The sequence below is a fragment of the Phyllostomus discolor genome, chromosome 2 (assembly GCF_004126475.2).
Source record: "Phyllostomus discolor isolate MPI-MPIP mPhyDis1 chromosome 2, mPhyDis1.pri.v3, whole genome shotgun sequence".
NCBI classification, from domain to species: Eukaryota; Metazoa; Chordata; class Mammalia; order Chiroptera; family Phyllostomidae; genus Phyllostomus; species Phyllostomus discolor.
The window spans coordinates 61,747,386-61,760,689 of NC_040904.2; the positions used below are offsets into that span (position 1 = coordinate 61,747,386).

At 33.5% G+C, this 13,304-nt stretch overlaps 1 protein-coding gene across 7 annotated transcripts in view; it reads right to left on the reverse strand.

Moving 5' to 3' along the window:
* USP25 (ubiquitin specific peptidase 25) overlaps positions 1-13,304 on the reverse strand; it is a 131,954-nt gene that overhangs the window by 68,073 nt on the left and 50,577 nt on the right. For 6 of the 7 annotated variants that reach the window (XM_028504358.2, XM_036017917.1, XM_028504359.2 and 3 more), the window contains one exon: positions 8,397-8,483. The exons of the other annotated variant lie outside the window; for it this stretch is intronic. In XM_028504358.2, the coding sequence (XP_028360159.2) occupies positions 8,397-8,483 (87 nt within the window). The remainder of the gene's footprint in view (positions 1-8,396; positions 8,484-13,304) is intronic. 7 annotated transcript variants of the gene reach the window in all.

A 13,304-nucleotide genomic window follows, 5' to 3' on the forward strand; every position in this document is an offset into this window, starting at 1 on the left:
TTTTTAAGTACTTTACCTCAATAAACCCACTTAAGCAAAAATCCCTCCTTTTCCACGAAGCCTTCCCAAATCCTGCCAAGTCAAAAATTCCTTCAAATTCCACAGGTACTAAAATAAATGTGTTTCACTTAACAATGAATCACCACCTGCCACTGTCATGTGATGATCCCAATTACCAGAATAATATTTAATAATTTGACTAAATCCTAATATTAGACTACAGTGTTCCTTTGAAATCTTACTTGTGTTTCTCAATTAAGACTATAAAATTCTCACAGACAAGAACTTCTGTCTCTCTTCCACAACTTTGCTACACAAAGCAGTCATACACTTCTTACTGGTTTATTAAACCAAAGAATAAAAACAACTCACTAATTATCAATCATGAGCAATTCATTTTAAATCAGGAAGCTTAAAAGGAATGTAATTCACGTTAATACAAATACTTTATGGCAATAAAAGTGATCCTTACTACAGTTAGCTCTTGTAGTCACAATTTTAACAGATAAAACTTATGCAATCTAAATGTTAGAAAAGTTTTCCAGGTTTGCAGGGTTGGAGTTCTCAGCATTATAAAATGTGTATATATGTGTACAGTTGTTTTTGGACTAAAAAACAACTATAAACAATAGAAATAGCTACTTCCAGAATGCATTAAAAAAGGAATCCTAAGAAATAGGTATAAGGGAAGAAAATTGATTCCAAATATATTTGCCATTTGATAGAAAACTTTATACCATTATAGCAATCACAAAGTGCACTGCCTGACAGAACAATGCTAAGTTATGGAAAGCATGGATTTTATTTAAGTATAATAAATTCCATTAGAATTAAATGGAAAAGTTTTAAATGAGATAGAAAATTAATCCATAATTGATGCGGAACCCAACTCGTGGAGTCTACAACATTGTGGAAGAGATAAGATAAATTCACAGGAACTGCTGAGTCCTGTGGAGGAAAAGAAAGGAATGGTACAGCCACTCTCTCAAGGGGAGAGCACCCAGACCCTTGCCATGACAGGCTTTTACTGGTTTTCTAATAGCATACATCAAAGAGGGTTTTCATTCATTATACTTAACGTTTGCTTCAGGTAATTACTTTTTACAGAGAGCAACTAAGGGATGTTACTGATTACTTCTTACAGATTAACAAGGAAACAATGTTGAAAATTCAAGGAAATGATAAGAGTAATTGGTCTGGTTACACTTCAATCCTTGGGAGAATTAGCACAGACTTCAGGAAGTTACTTTAAATATATGCAGTGAGCATTTGCTGCCTGAACTCAGGGTGAGGGAGTTTTGGCAAGAGCAAGTCACAAAGCAGCCTAGATGTAATAATGCAGGCCTGATTTCCCACAGGAGAATCTCTCTGTGGGCGTGGTCCTGTGTACCAGCTTGCTCCCCACTGGTTTTCCACAGGGGTGCTGAGCTACATTTCCACACCCTGTGAAGCAGTTCCCTACACATAATTTTTCTGTTGTACTTTCTACTCCCCTATAATTGTCCTATATAAATGTGTTTTAGGAGTATAAATACAAATTTTAATTCATAATTTCCATAAATATCCTTAATTTCCTGAGATCAATTTCATTACCTCAAGTCAGTGCAGTGTTTTGAGACACTCCTTGCCAAGTAACAAGGATAAATGACTTCTAAAAATTAAGTGGAATTCTGCTGAAAAGCATATTTGAAAAGTAAAATACTTAATATAATAAAATATTTTTCTCTCAGAAAACTCCTATGGCTAGAAAATCTTTTTGAATTTCAAATGGCAAAACTATAAATCATGTTAAGAGCAGCTACTGTATTCGCCTAAATCATGAAAATACCACCACACATAAAAATATTCTAACATTGTTCTTTGTCTGTTTCAAACATATTTATCAAGATATAACTAATGTACAGTATGGTATACATTATAAAGCATATACTTTTATGAGCTTTAGACATGTCTGCTCATGAAAGCATCACCACAATCAAGATGACATACCTATCTATCATCCCCCAAAGGTTCTGCATCCCTCATTCCCCTTCCTAATCCTCCTAGGCAACCATGGTCACTCTTTATTTTCTAGAAATTTATATAAATCAAATCATACACTATGTACTTGTTTCAGTCTGGTTTCTCACAATAGTCATAATTATTTTGAGCTTCACTCATGTGACTGTATGCATCAATAATAATTCATTCCATTTTATTGCTCAGTGGTATTTTTTTGTATGGATATACCACAGTTATTTATCCATTAACCTGTTCCAGCTGCTGTGAATATTATTGTGCATGTCTCTGTGTGGACCTATGCTTTCACTTTTGGGGGGTAAAAACCTAGAAAGGAAGGGGCTAGACTGTATGAATACTTTTAAGAAACAACCAAACTTTTCCAGAGGTAGTCCCCTAGATTCCTACTGGCAGTGTAATGCGAGTCCTGGGCCCACATTCTATAACACTTACATGTGAGCTACGTTTTTAACTTTTGTTCTTGCAGGTACACAGAACCTTCAGCTTCAAATTGCATTTTCCAAGTGACTTACAGAGTGAGCATCTTTTCATGTGGTTATTTATAATTTGCATATCTTATTTGGTGATGTATGTGTTAAAATGTTTTTCCCAATACGCATTAATAGGTTACTTGTCTTATTATTGACTTGTACAAGTTCTGACTATATTCTAGCTACATTAGCTGATACATGTTTTGCTAACATTTTTTCCTTATCTGTGGCTTGCCTCCTTTGTATACATTTTTCAAAGATTACAAGTTTTTAATTTTAATGAAGTCTAATTTTATCATTTTTTCTTTTAAAACTTGTGCCTTTTTGTTGCCCTACTTAAGAAATCTTTTAATCCAAAACACTAAAATTTTGTTTTCAATAATTTTTATGCTTTTAGTTGTTCCTTTTAGATCTATAATTGATTATAATTCTTTTCATATACAGGTTTCCCACACTATCCTAACACAGTGTTCCCATAAAACCTTTCTAAGTCAAAATGGCATAATGTGAAGAGTATATCCTCTGATTTCTGAAAGTTCAAGTTATGCCACTTCACTTTTACAAAAGACCTATATTCGTACTGGAAAAGTGTTTTTCATAAGAGCAAAAAAATCCTCTTTGGATTTTTTTTTTCTTTCTTTTTTTTTTAGATTTTATTTATTTACTTTTTTAGAGAGTGGAAAGGAGGCAGGAGGAGAGGGAGGGAAACATCCATGTGTGGTTGCCTCCTGCGTGTCCCCATATTGAGGACCTGGCCCTGCAACCCAGGCATGTGCCCTTGACCTCTTTGGGTTTCTAAAGCAGGGCTGTGTAATATCCTGTAAGAATTGATAATTATTTTTCTGGCTATGACACCATAATTTAAAACACTTTTCTTTGCCCAGTGAATTGTTTTGGCCACAATGATTAGAATCAATTCACCCTATATGTGCAGTTCTGCTTCTTGGTTCTCAGTCTACTCCAGGGTCTCCATGACTCTCTTTTCACCAATAAGAGAGTTCCTTGATTATTGTAGCCTGCCCCCAATTTGTCTTTCATTTAAAAACTGCTATGGCTATCCTACCTGTTTTGATTCTCCATATAAATTTTAGGATCAGGATGCCAATTCCTATCAAAAAGCCTCCTGGGATTATGACAGGGAATGTATTGAATAAAGAGATTAAGTTGGGGACAAGTGATACCTTAACAATACTGAATTTCCTGATCCATGAACATGCTACATACCACTTTACTACTTTAATTTCTCTCAGCAATATTCTTTTTAAAATAAATTTTAAAGAATTTTTTCAAAGATTTTATTTTTTTAGTGAGAGGGGTAGGGAGGGAGAGAGGGAAACACTGATTGGTTGCCTCTCATGCACCCCCAGCTGGGGACCTGGCTGGGGACCTGGCCCGCAACCCAGGCAAGTGCCCTGACCAGGAATCAACCCAGTGACCTTTTGGTTCACAGGCCAGCACTCAACATACTGAGCCACACCACCCAGGGCTCTCTCAGTAACATTCTGTAATTTTCCATATATATCTTTTGTCTACTTTACTCCTAAAAGTCTGTATTTTATGCAATTTAATATAAGTAATTTTAAATTTAAATTCCCAGTTGTAAAGTGCAAATATTTAGAAATTGATTTGTTATATAATTGATTGATATATAATTGATTTTTGTATGTTTGCTTTGTACCATGTAACCTTGATAGTTCATTTCTTGCTTCAAGAATATTTTTTTTTGGTAGAATACTTGGGATTTTCTACATAGATAACCAAGTTATAAATACACACATAAACATACAAACAAATTTAGTTCTTACTTTCCAATCTGCATGTTTGTTTCCTTTTCTTGCTTTACAATACTGGTTAAAAACTCCAGTCTAATGTTTAATAGAAGTGGAGAGAGCTGACATCCTTGACTTTTCCTGATCTTTGGGAAAAAACATTCAGTCTTTCACCACTAAGTATATTAGTTGTATATTTTTCATAAACGAGCTTTATCAGGATAAGACAGTTCCTTTTTATTCTTAGTTTTAGACATATTTTGCCACAATTAGATGTTATCTTTTTCTCAAACCCCTTTTCTTCATCTACTAAGATAATTTATGGCTTTGTTCTTTAGTCTGTTAATGTGGTGAATTACACTAATTTTTTAACACATAACTAATCAACCCCACCTGCCAATAAGGTATTAGCCTTTATATATATTGCAGGATTCAATTTGTCAAAATTTGCTACAACCTTTGTTTCTATATTCATGAGAAATATTGGTCTGTAGTTTTCTTTGAGTATCTTTTTCTGTAACACTTTTGGTTTTAGGGTAACACTGGGCTCATGAGTCGGGAAGTGCTACCTCTTCTTAAATTTTATGGACATTTGGAGAACTGGTATTATTTATTCCTTAAAATGTTTAGTATAATTCACCAGTGTACTAGTTTGCTGTTAAATTTTTGGTGGCAAGATTCTTAACTAGAAGTCCAATTTTTATGTATAAATTTCCCACACTACCATAACATAGTGTTAATATATAATATAATATAATACAATATAATATAGGGATACTCATCTATTTTCTTCATCAGTGATCTTGGATAGCTTATAGTTTTAAAGATTTTTATCTGTTGTTTATAATATTCCACTATCCTCTTTCCTTATTTATGGAATATGCAGTGATATGCCCCTTTATTCTTTATATTGATAATTTGTTTCTTCCTTTTTTTCTCTTGCTCAGTCAGCCTAGAAGTTCATTGCTTTTACTAATTTTAAGTAGTTTTTGATTTCATTAATTTTCTCTACTGTTTTTCTGATTTGTTTCATTGATTTATGTTCTTTATTATTCCTTTCTTCTGTTTTCAAATTAATTGCTTTTTCTCATCAAGTTCTTGATGTGAAAGTTGTCATTAATTTGAAACCACTCTCATTTTCTAATAAAGTGTTTAGTTCATACATTTTCCACTAACCACTGCTTTAGCTGCATCCCTCTGATTTGGAAATGTCATGTTTTAATTTTTATTCAGTTCCAAATATTTTGAACTTTCCCCTTTGACTTTTTCTTTGTCCTTTGGATTATTAAAAGATATATTATTTAATTTCAAACTATCAGTAAGATTTTTGAGATTTTTTTTGCTGGTTTCTAACTTAATTTCATTATAGTCAGAACACATTTTTTTAATGCTTTGAATCCTTTAAAATTTACAGACACTTGTAAATCCAGTCTCTGTTACTTCATCATGGCTGAACACAGAAGTTCTAGAATGCCTCTTTTATTTGTAAAATTCATAAGTCCTTTGAGTACTTGTAAAGTACCGATAATGTAGTATGGCTCAATGCTCCACACTTGTGAGTAGTAAAAAGTGGGGAGAGACCTGGCTGGTATAGCTCAGTGGATTGAGCGTGGGCCTGCAAACTGAAAGGTTGCCAGTTTGATTCCTAGTCAGGGCACATGCTTGGGCTGTGGGGCAGGTCCCCAGTGCAAGCCTCATGAGAGGCAACTCCACATTGATGTTTCTTTCCCTCTCTTTTTCCCTCCCTTCCCCTTTTGCTAAAAATAAATAAAATTTAAAAAATGGGGAGATATCATTTATTTGGAAAATGCCATAAATTAAGACTTTAAGTAATATAAACAGGATAAAACTTTAGCTATCTATGTAGAGATTACTTCTAAATATTATGATCTTATGCATCTTTGTGTTGTTAACATTTAATATATGTTTTGCCATCAGTTTGTAACTTCTTAAGCCAAAGAGAATATGTGTGAAAGTGGGGAAAGTGAGATGTTTACAGCTAGAATCTATCTTTCAATTTCTGTACCTCACAGTTCTTCTAGACATTAACATTGTGAACAGTACAAACAAAGAGGAATGTATAAAATTAGTTTCAACCTCTAGGAACAACAACCAAGTCTACTTAAAATAGGAACTGATTTCAAAGACTCCACCTCTTTCTCTCACTATGTATGTAATACAGTATTTGTGGTAACCTTTAATTGCTGATAAAGAATGCCCTGCTTAGCAGTACATGCAAATAACATCTTTGTGATTTGATCAAAGTGATCCCCAAGGGTATGCTGTATCTTAGCACATTAGTTTTCAAGCTCAGTAGCAGTAAACATGAGTTAAATATAAATTCATTATTAAATAATAAGTGACATTTACACTGACACCCTTTTAAAAACGTGTCTTTTATCACCTCAACTGAATATAGTACTAATCAGTGGCTAATTAATTACCTATAAATCCCCCATGTTTGCTTCAAAGGTGTCAAACTGTGTCAAATTCAAAGGTGTATGTATTTCTGTCACCAGGCCAAATTAAATAATAACGTCATCTCTGGAACAATCTTCTACAAAATGGTGCAGTATGCTTCTAAATAAGTGTCTTTTGTAAACAGAAGTAGTGATTCTCTTTATTCCTTATGCTAAAGGGACACCTGGACATGCTGACCCCGCCACTGCAAGAAATAAATTTCTCTAGAAAGGTGCTAATGATTGGACTTACATATTTCTCTAGCATTCAGCTGACATTCTCATGACCCCAAAACTAACTCTGGTACATATGCATGAATATCACAATTGTTTACGAAGATCAGAAAAGTAACTTGGTTTTAGTCAACATTTCAAAAAATTTTAAAAAATTAAAACTCTGTATAGTACTAAAATCTAGGAACATAAAAGAAAAGGTCAAGATACACAAGAGTATGTAACTGAAAGCAATATTTTTAAAAAATGTTATATAAATTATAAACGTACTCCAGCTGACACATTAGGAGAGAGGGCTAATGATATTAACAAACTGTGATAAAGGGAAGCAGTAATCCAAAAAGTTTCATGTATAAATTGTAATTGCTTAATTTCTCTGGAGGTATGAGGAGTTGTCAGATGATCTTTGTTTCCTTTTGAAAATGGCTTGCTTATCAGCCTGACACTTTATAATCTAAAGATTATAGCCTGAAAACCTGGCTATAAATCAAGCTACAATCCCATTAGCTTGTATTATAAATGTTTCATGTGTTTGCAGAAAAAGTAATTTTCGAAATTATACACTAAAAGAAAAACATAATTTAGTAATTTATCATTACTACTAACAATAGGTCACACAAAGTTTAACACTTTAATGAAACCTAGTCCCTCCAGGGCTACAGTATCTTTATGAGAAGGTCACCGAGGACCTACACTCAAGCATAATATCTCCATAATTAGTTTTTTCCATTAAGTATGAATTTCTGCATGCAAATCAGTCCTATAGTTTGAAAAGCTAATGTGAACAATATAATAACTAACACAAGTTGGTACCTGGTACTTGCCACGTACCAGGCACTTCTAAGCCCTTCACATGTTTTATCTCATTCAATTCTCACAGCAACTCGATAAAAATAATTGTTATAATTATTTACACTTTTCAGACAAGGACACTGAGCAGAGACAGATCAAGTAAAGTGCTCTGTCTGGCTTTAGGTCCACAGGCAGAACAGAGCCTTGTCGTTTGTGCTGCCACATCACATTACCCAACAACATTAACTCACAAACTAGACTTGCACTCCAAAGACAGCCAGAGCAACACTGAGTTTTTAAAGGGGTGGTCTGCAGAAAAACAAGTGTAAAAACTTTTGATTTTAACAGAATTTTTTGGGAAACAAAGAAAAATCTTGAACTGCAAATTGTAGCCTATTAAGTTTACTGAAAATGGAAGGTCTAAAAAGAAAAAAGCAAGTACCAAAATCATACAAAAAACTGGCATAATACTGGCACACAGGTGAGGGAAAATTCATATTTGTATGACACTGACAAGGAACAGAAAGTTACTGTAGTCGTAATTGAGAATAATGAGTTGATATTCAAATTTGACACTGTTTCAGATCTGATGAGTGGCAAGTGCCCCCAAGAAAAACACAGATTAAAAATTAAGACCCTCTGTTTAATTTTACCTTTTGATTTCGAGGTAAATCTTGAGCATTTGATGGAGGCTTATAATTCAGAACTAATCTTCTAAATTCCAAAAGATTGAATAATGACTGAAAAAGAACAACAATTTAAGAACTTAAGGAAAAATTCTGCTAGAAGAACTGTAAAAAATATGATGCATTTCAGAGATTTATTTTTTATAAACTCTACACCTTATCACAGAATTGTTGCAGTTGGTGAAAGGTGGACTACAGAGTCAGGCACAAATAACGCCCCTTTTTTATTACCAACTCTTTTATTACAAAAGAGTAAGCATGTAATTCTGTAACATAATTATCACACTCAAGCACACCATATAACATTTTAGGTGAAATGTTCAAATTAAAACTATAAATTATTACACCCATATAATACCCTACCAACCACACTCAAGCAGGAGTTACTTCTGCCAGACCTTGTATTTTTCCCTCTGAGAAAAGTCAAATTACTTATATTTGGACATACTATTCTTGATCATTAACAAATTTATTGTACTGCAAAGCAGAAATTATACATGGACAACTCAAAAAAAAATACTATATATTAAAAGCTTTTATGTTATTCTGTGCTTACTATGCAGTTTCCTCAAAATAAAAGGTATACAAATGCAAAGTCTAGAACTTTTTAAATGTATTATAGTTACTATAAGTCATCTAGAGGTATCAATTCTACAAAAATATAGTACAAATAAATTTATGGGCCATATGCCTGGTAATGGAGACAGAAAGAAATGACATATTATCTCTCTATGTTCAAGAAGACACACAACCTAGAAGGAAGACAGATATATACTTATAATAATATAAATGTGACTCTGAGATATACTAATATTGTTCACAGAGTGTATAATGAGAGCATATAAAAGGTACCCATGGAAAGGCTTCCTCAGCTGATTTTAAGCTATATATAGCTTGTAATTCATTAATGTCATCATAGTAAACACTTGTATAAAAAATTAAATAAAATATAATGGAAAATATCAGAATACATTATATATAGGAAATTCACCAGACTATTTTTATAAATTTCATTGTAGATATTTTACATACATATGTATATGTAAAGTGTTTTACAATGCAAAATGTACTCCTTTTGTGAGTCACAGTTTATAAAGTTTAAAAGTCACTGTGCAAGAAGTGATAATGTGTTAAATCTAAGTAAAGATGGGTTAACCAACTTGACAGAAGATAAAGAGGGGACCCAAATCAATAAAAAAAGAGAAGTTGTTGGGGTTTTTTTGGTAGTTAGCTGTTGAGAAAAGTGGCCCACTATAATATTTATAAGTATATATAAATATACATGTAGATTAAAGACCTAAATATGAAAGGAAAACTCTAAGTCTGCTAATAGAAAATGTCGAAAAATATTTTGGTTATCTTGTGATCTAAAAATAGTTCTTCACTAAATAATATGAACATATGAGACATTTCATTTATTCATTCATTCAACAAATGTTTATTGAGCACCCACTACATGCAAAGGAAGACAGGCAGCAAAGAATAATGCCCCTGTGGAGATTACAATCTTATGGTGGCAGGTTAAATCAATGAGTAGATGTTATAAATCAGAAATAATGTGAATACAATAATGGTAGATCAAGATCAGAACCTTAGGGAAAGAGAAGCATTTAAATGCTATAGAAAAAAGAGTTATAAGACAAAATAAGAACAGTAAGGGAAGCAGAGTATGAGATTAGAGAAGAAAACAGAGTAGAAAAAGCAAGGGCTTTCAAATGTAGCTAAGTGTCAAAATAACTGCAGAACTTAAAAAAAAAATACCTACACCAGAGGCCTCTCAACAAAGACATAAAGTACCACAGAAATATTCTCATCAAAGAATCAAAGAAATTTTGAGAACACGGTTAGTAATACTTCCAAAGGTTGCCACATTCCAATAAGGTAAGGGCAGGCAAATAACCTTTGGATTGGGCATTTGGGATGTCAGTTTTCAGTAGAATGGTACATCAGGAAGAGCAGCAACGAGTACTGAAGAAATGGGATATAAGTAAGGGAGACAAAATATAGACTGTTCCTGGGAAGAATTTAAGTAGGAAAAAGAATACCGATAAATTAGAAGACTTTCAATCCTACTTCTATGCTCTGGAGAACACTTTCCTTCTTCCTCAACACCCATGAGAATCTCCTCTGGTGTGGGTCTGCTGGTGATGAGTTATTTCAGCTTCTGCTTGACTGAAAATTATTTTCTCTTCATTTTGGTAAGATTTTTGCTAGTTATAGAATTCTAGATGGTCAGTTATTTCTTCTAGCACTTTAAAGATAGCATTTCTGTTGAGAAGTTAGCTGTAAGCCTTACTTTTGTTCCTTATATAGGTGACATATCTTTTTCATCTGGCACCTTTTAGGATTTTTCTCTGTCTCTATCATTTTTCCTGTTTTATTATGGTGTGCCTTGGTGCAGAGGTCTTCACATTTATATTACTTGACTCCCATTGTTTCCTAAATCTGTGGCTTGATCTCTTTCATCAAGTTTGCAATACTGTTATCTCTTCAAATACTGTTTTTTCCCTTTTCCTTCTTTACTCTCCCCACAGACCCACAAATACACTGAATTCGTTGTACTATTCACATGTCCAAACTCTCTCACCTGTACTTCATGGCTTTAGCCTCAAAATACTCTTCAGACCAGTTGTCCAGCTCACTCGTTCTCTTCAGTTGTGTCTAATGTGCTCTTTTCTTAACTTATTAACTATAATTTTCAGTCCTAAAATTCCTATTTTCTTCTTTTTATAGTTTTCTACCAAGATTCTCAATCTTGCTTTCAAATCCTTGACCATATTAATAATTATAACAATTCAACTTTCATGTGTCTCTGTAGGTGTACTTCTACTGTCCATTATTTTCCCTTAATTTTGGACACATCTTACTTCCTGGCCATGACTCTGTATGATTTGAGTGCCAAGACAGTATGTGTGAGAAGCTGGAGAAAATGCAAAGTTCTTAGCATCTTCTAATAAGACTGGGACTATTTGATATCCCAGGTCAACTTAATCTAATCAGCTCTGGGATGAAGCTGGAATTCAAAAACTATGAATTTTTTCATCATTTTTTATTATTTTTAGTTCTCAATTAATCCAAGGTTCTTCTATCCTTTAGTATTCTGAAAAGCTGAGGCGTTTACTAGAGCTCCAAGTCTGTGCAAAACTGTGCTTAGCTTCCCTGCCACTCAGCAGCCACTTTGGGAATTGCCTCAAGGATAAAAACCAGCCCATAACATGAAGTGTATTCCCTGAACACCCTGTTTGTTCAAAACTTAGCCTCAAAATTCCTCCATTTTAGAATTATGTGATGCCTTCAAAAAGTTGATTTTTTGCTTTGTTTTGTTTTGGGTTCTGGCAAAACATGACCAGGTAGGTGATCTAAAACAACTTACTAAGCTATTATCCAAAGTAGAATTTGTGACCATTATAGCACAACATAGACATTAATTTTTTTAAAGTCCCAAACTCTTTATACCCTTAACCACAGTTATAGTGGTATTGGTCAACACATTCCTTCAGAAGGGGTGGGAGAGGGTAATTGTCACTGCTGTCTAAATTGTGTTTGTGACTGATGCACACTGGAAGTAAGTATCCTTGTGTTCAGTCCAAAACTGACACATGACTGTTGAAGAGCACTTGTTAAAATGGAGTTTGGCTAGATTCATGCAAGTAACAGAGTTATGAGAGATGAAAGTTCAAATAATTTGTAGAAAGCAAAAGAACTCATGACAAGAGAGGAAAGGGATATATAAACTGCCTATAGTAGAGGATACCAAGGAGAAGCAAGATAAATTCTCCTAGGTGAATTATTTAAAAAATAGAATGGTATCATATAAATTTCAAGGTGAAGCAGGGAAAGCAGATGGATTAAAAGATAAAAGTCTACATACAGAGCAATTAAATACCTATATCCATCCCAGGCAACTACTACCTCCTTCTTTGGGATATGGGAGATTTAGTCTTTGAATATTACTGAACCTTACTGTTTCAGGTTTAAAAAATCAGTCACAGTGTGCACCAGGATAGAAAAAGTGATGAGATTCAGAGCTACAAAAGGAATGCTAAGTAAAAACATGCGAACAAACCCCTCCCTTATCCTTCCCCAATTCCTTTTCTCTAGACCTGCTTTGGAAAACTAGCAACCATGCTTAAGCACAATGAATCAGGATCCAGTCTGATTTTGAGGCAGAGAAATCTTCTGTGGTCAAAGACTAAAACAATTGAGCTGATACACTTGAGCATAAAGACCATATTATTGATAAGAGATGTGGGAGCATTTGGAAAATTTTAAGAATAAGTATATAAAAGTAGAAAAAAATGGTGGTAAACTCCAAGAAAATAAAGGATTATAGAAGGGTAGTCCTAGTAAATCATTGTAATATTTACAAAGCCACAGAAAATGGAAACACTGACTACTGTTTTCAACTTGTGCTATAACTATGTTGGTCAATGAAAAAGAAGGCAATTCTAGGTGAAATGGGAGAGCTATATCCTTATCTATCTCAGCAGGAAGGCATGCCATTTATAAAAATGAAGATAACAAGAGAAACTGCTAGAACTGATTGTAGTTGCTGCAGGACTATTAGGCAGGCATGTTTAGAACAGATTATTGCTATTTTTCACTATAAGCCTTTTACTGCTATGAAATTCTTAGTTTTCTCATTGAACTACATATTTGGGTTTGGTTTTTTTTTTTTTGGAAAATTAAAGAGATAAAAGCAAGTGATATGAATTAACATGTTAACATATCCTATTTTTTTTTTTTGGAAAATTTGCAGCATCTTTTCAATCCCATACATTATTAAGGTGATAGAAGCTTCTTAAGTCTTCAGTTCTACCATAAATTATATATGGTCCTTTTTTGGTTCATTCATTCAGTAATTACAAAATGGGC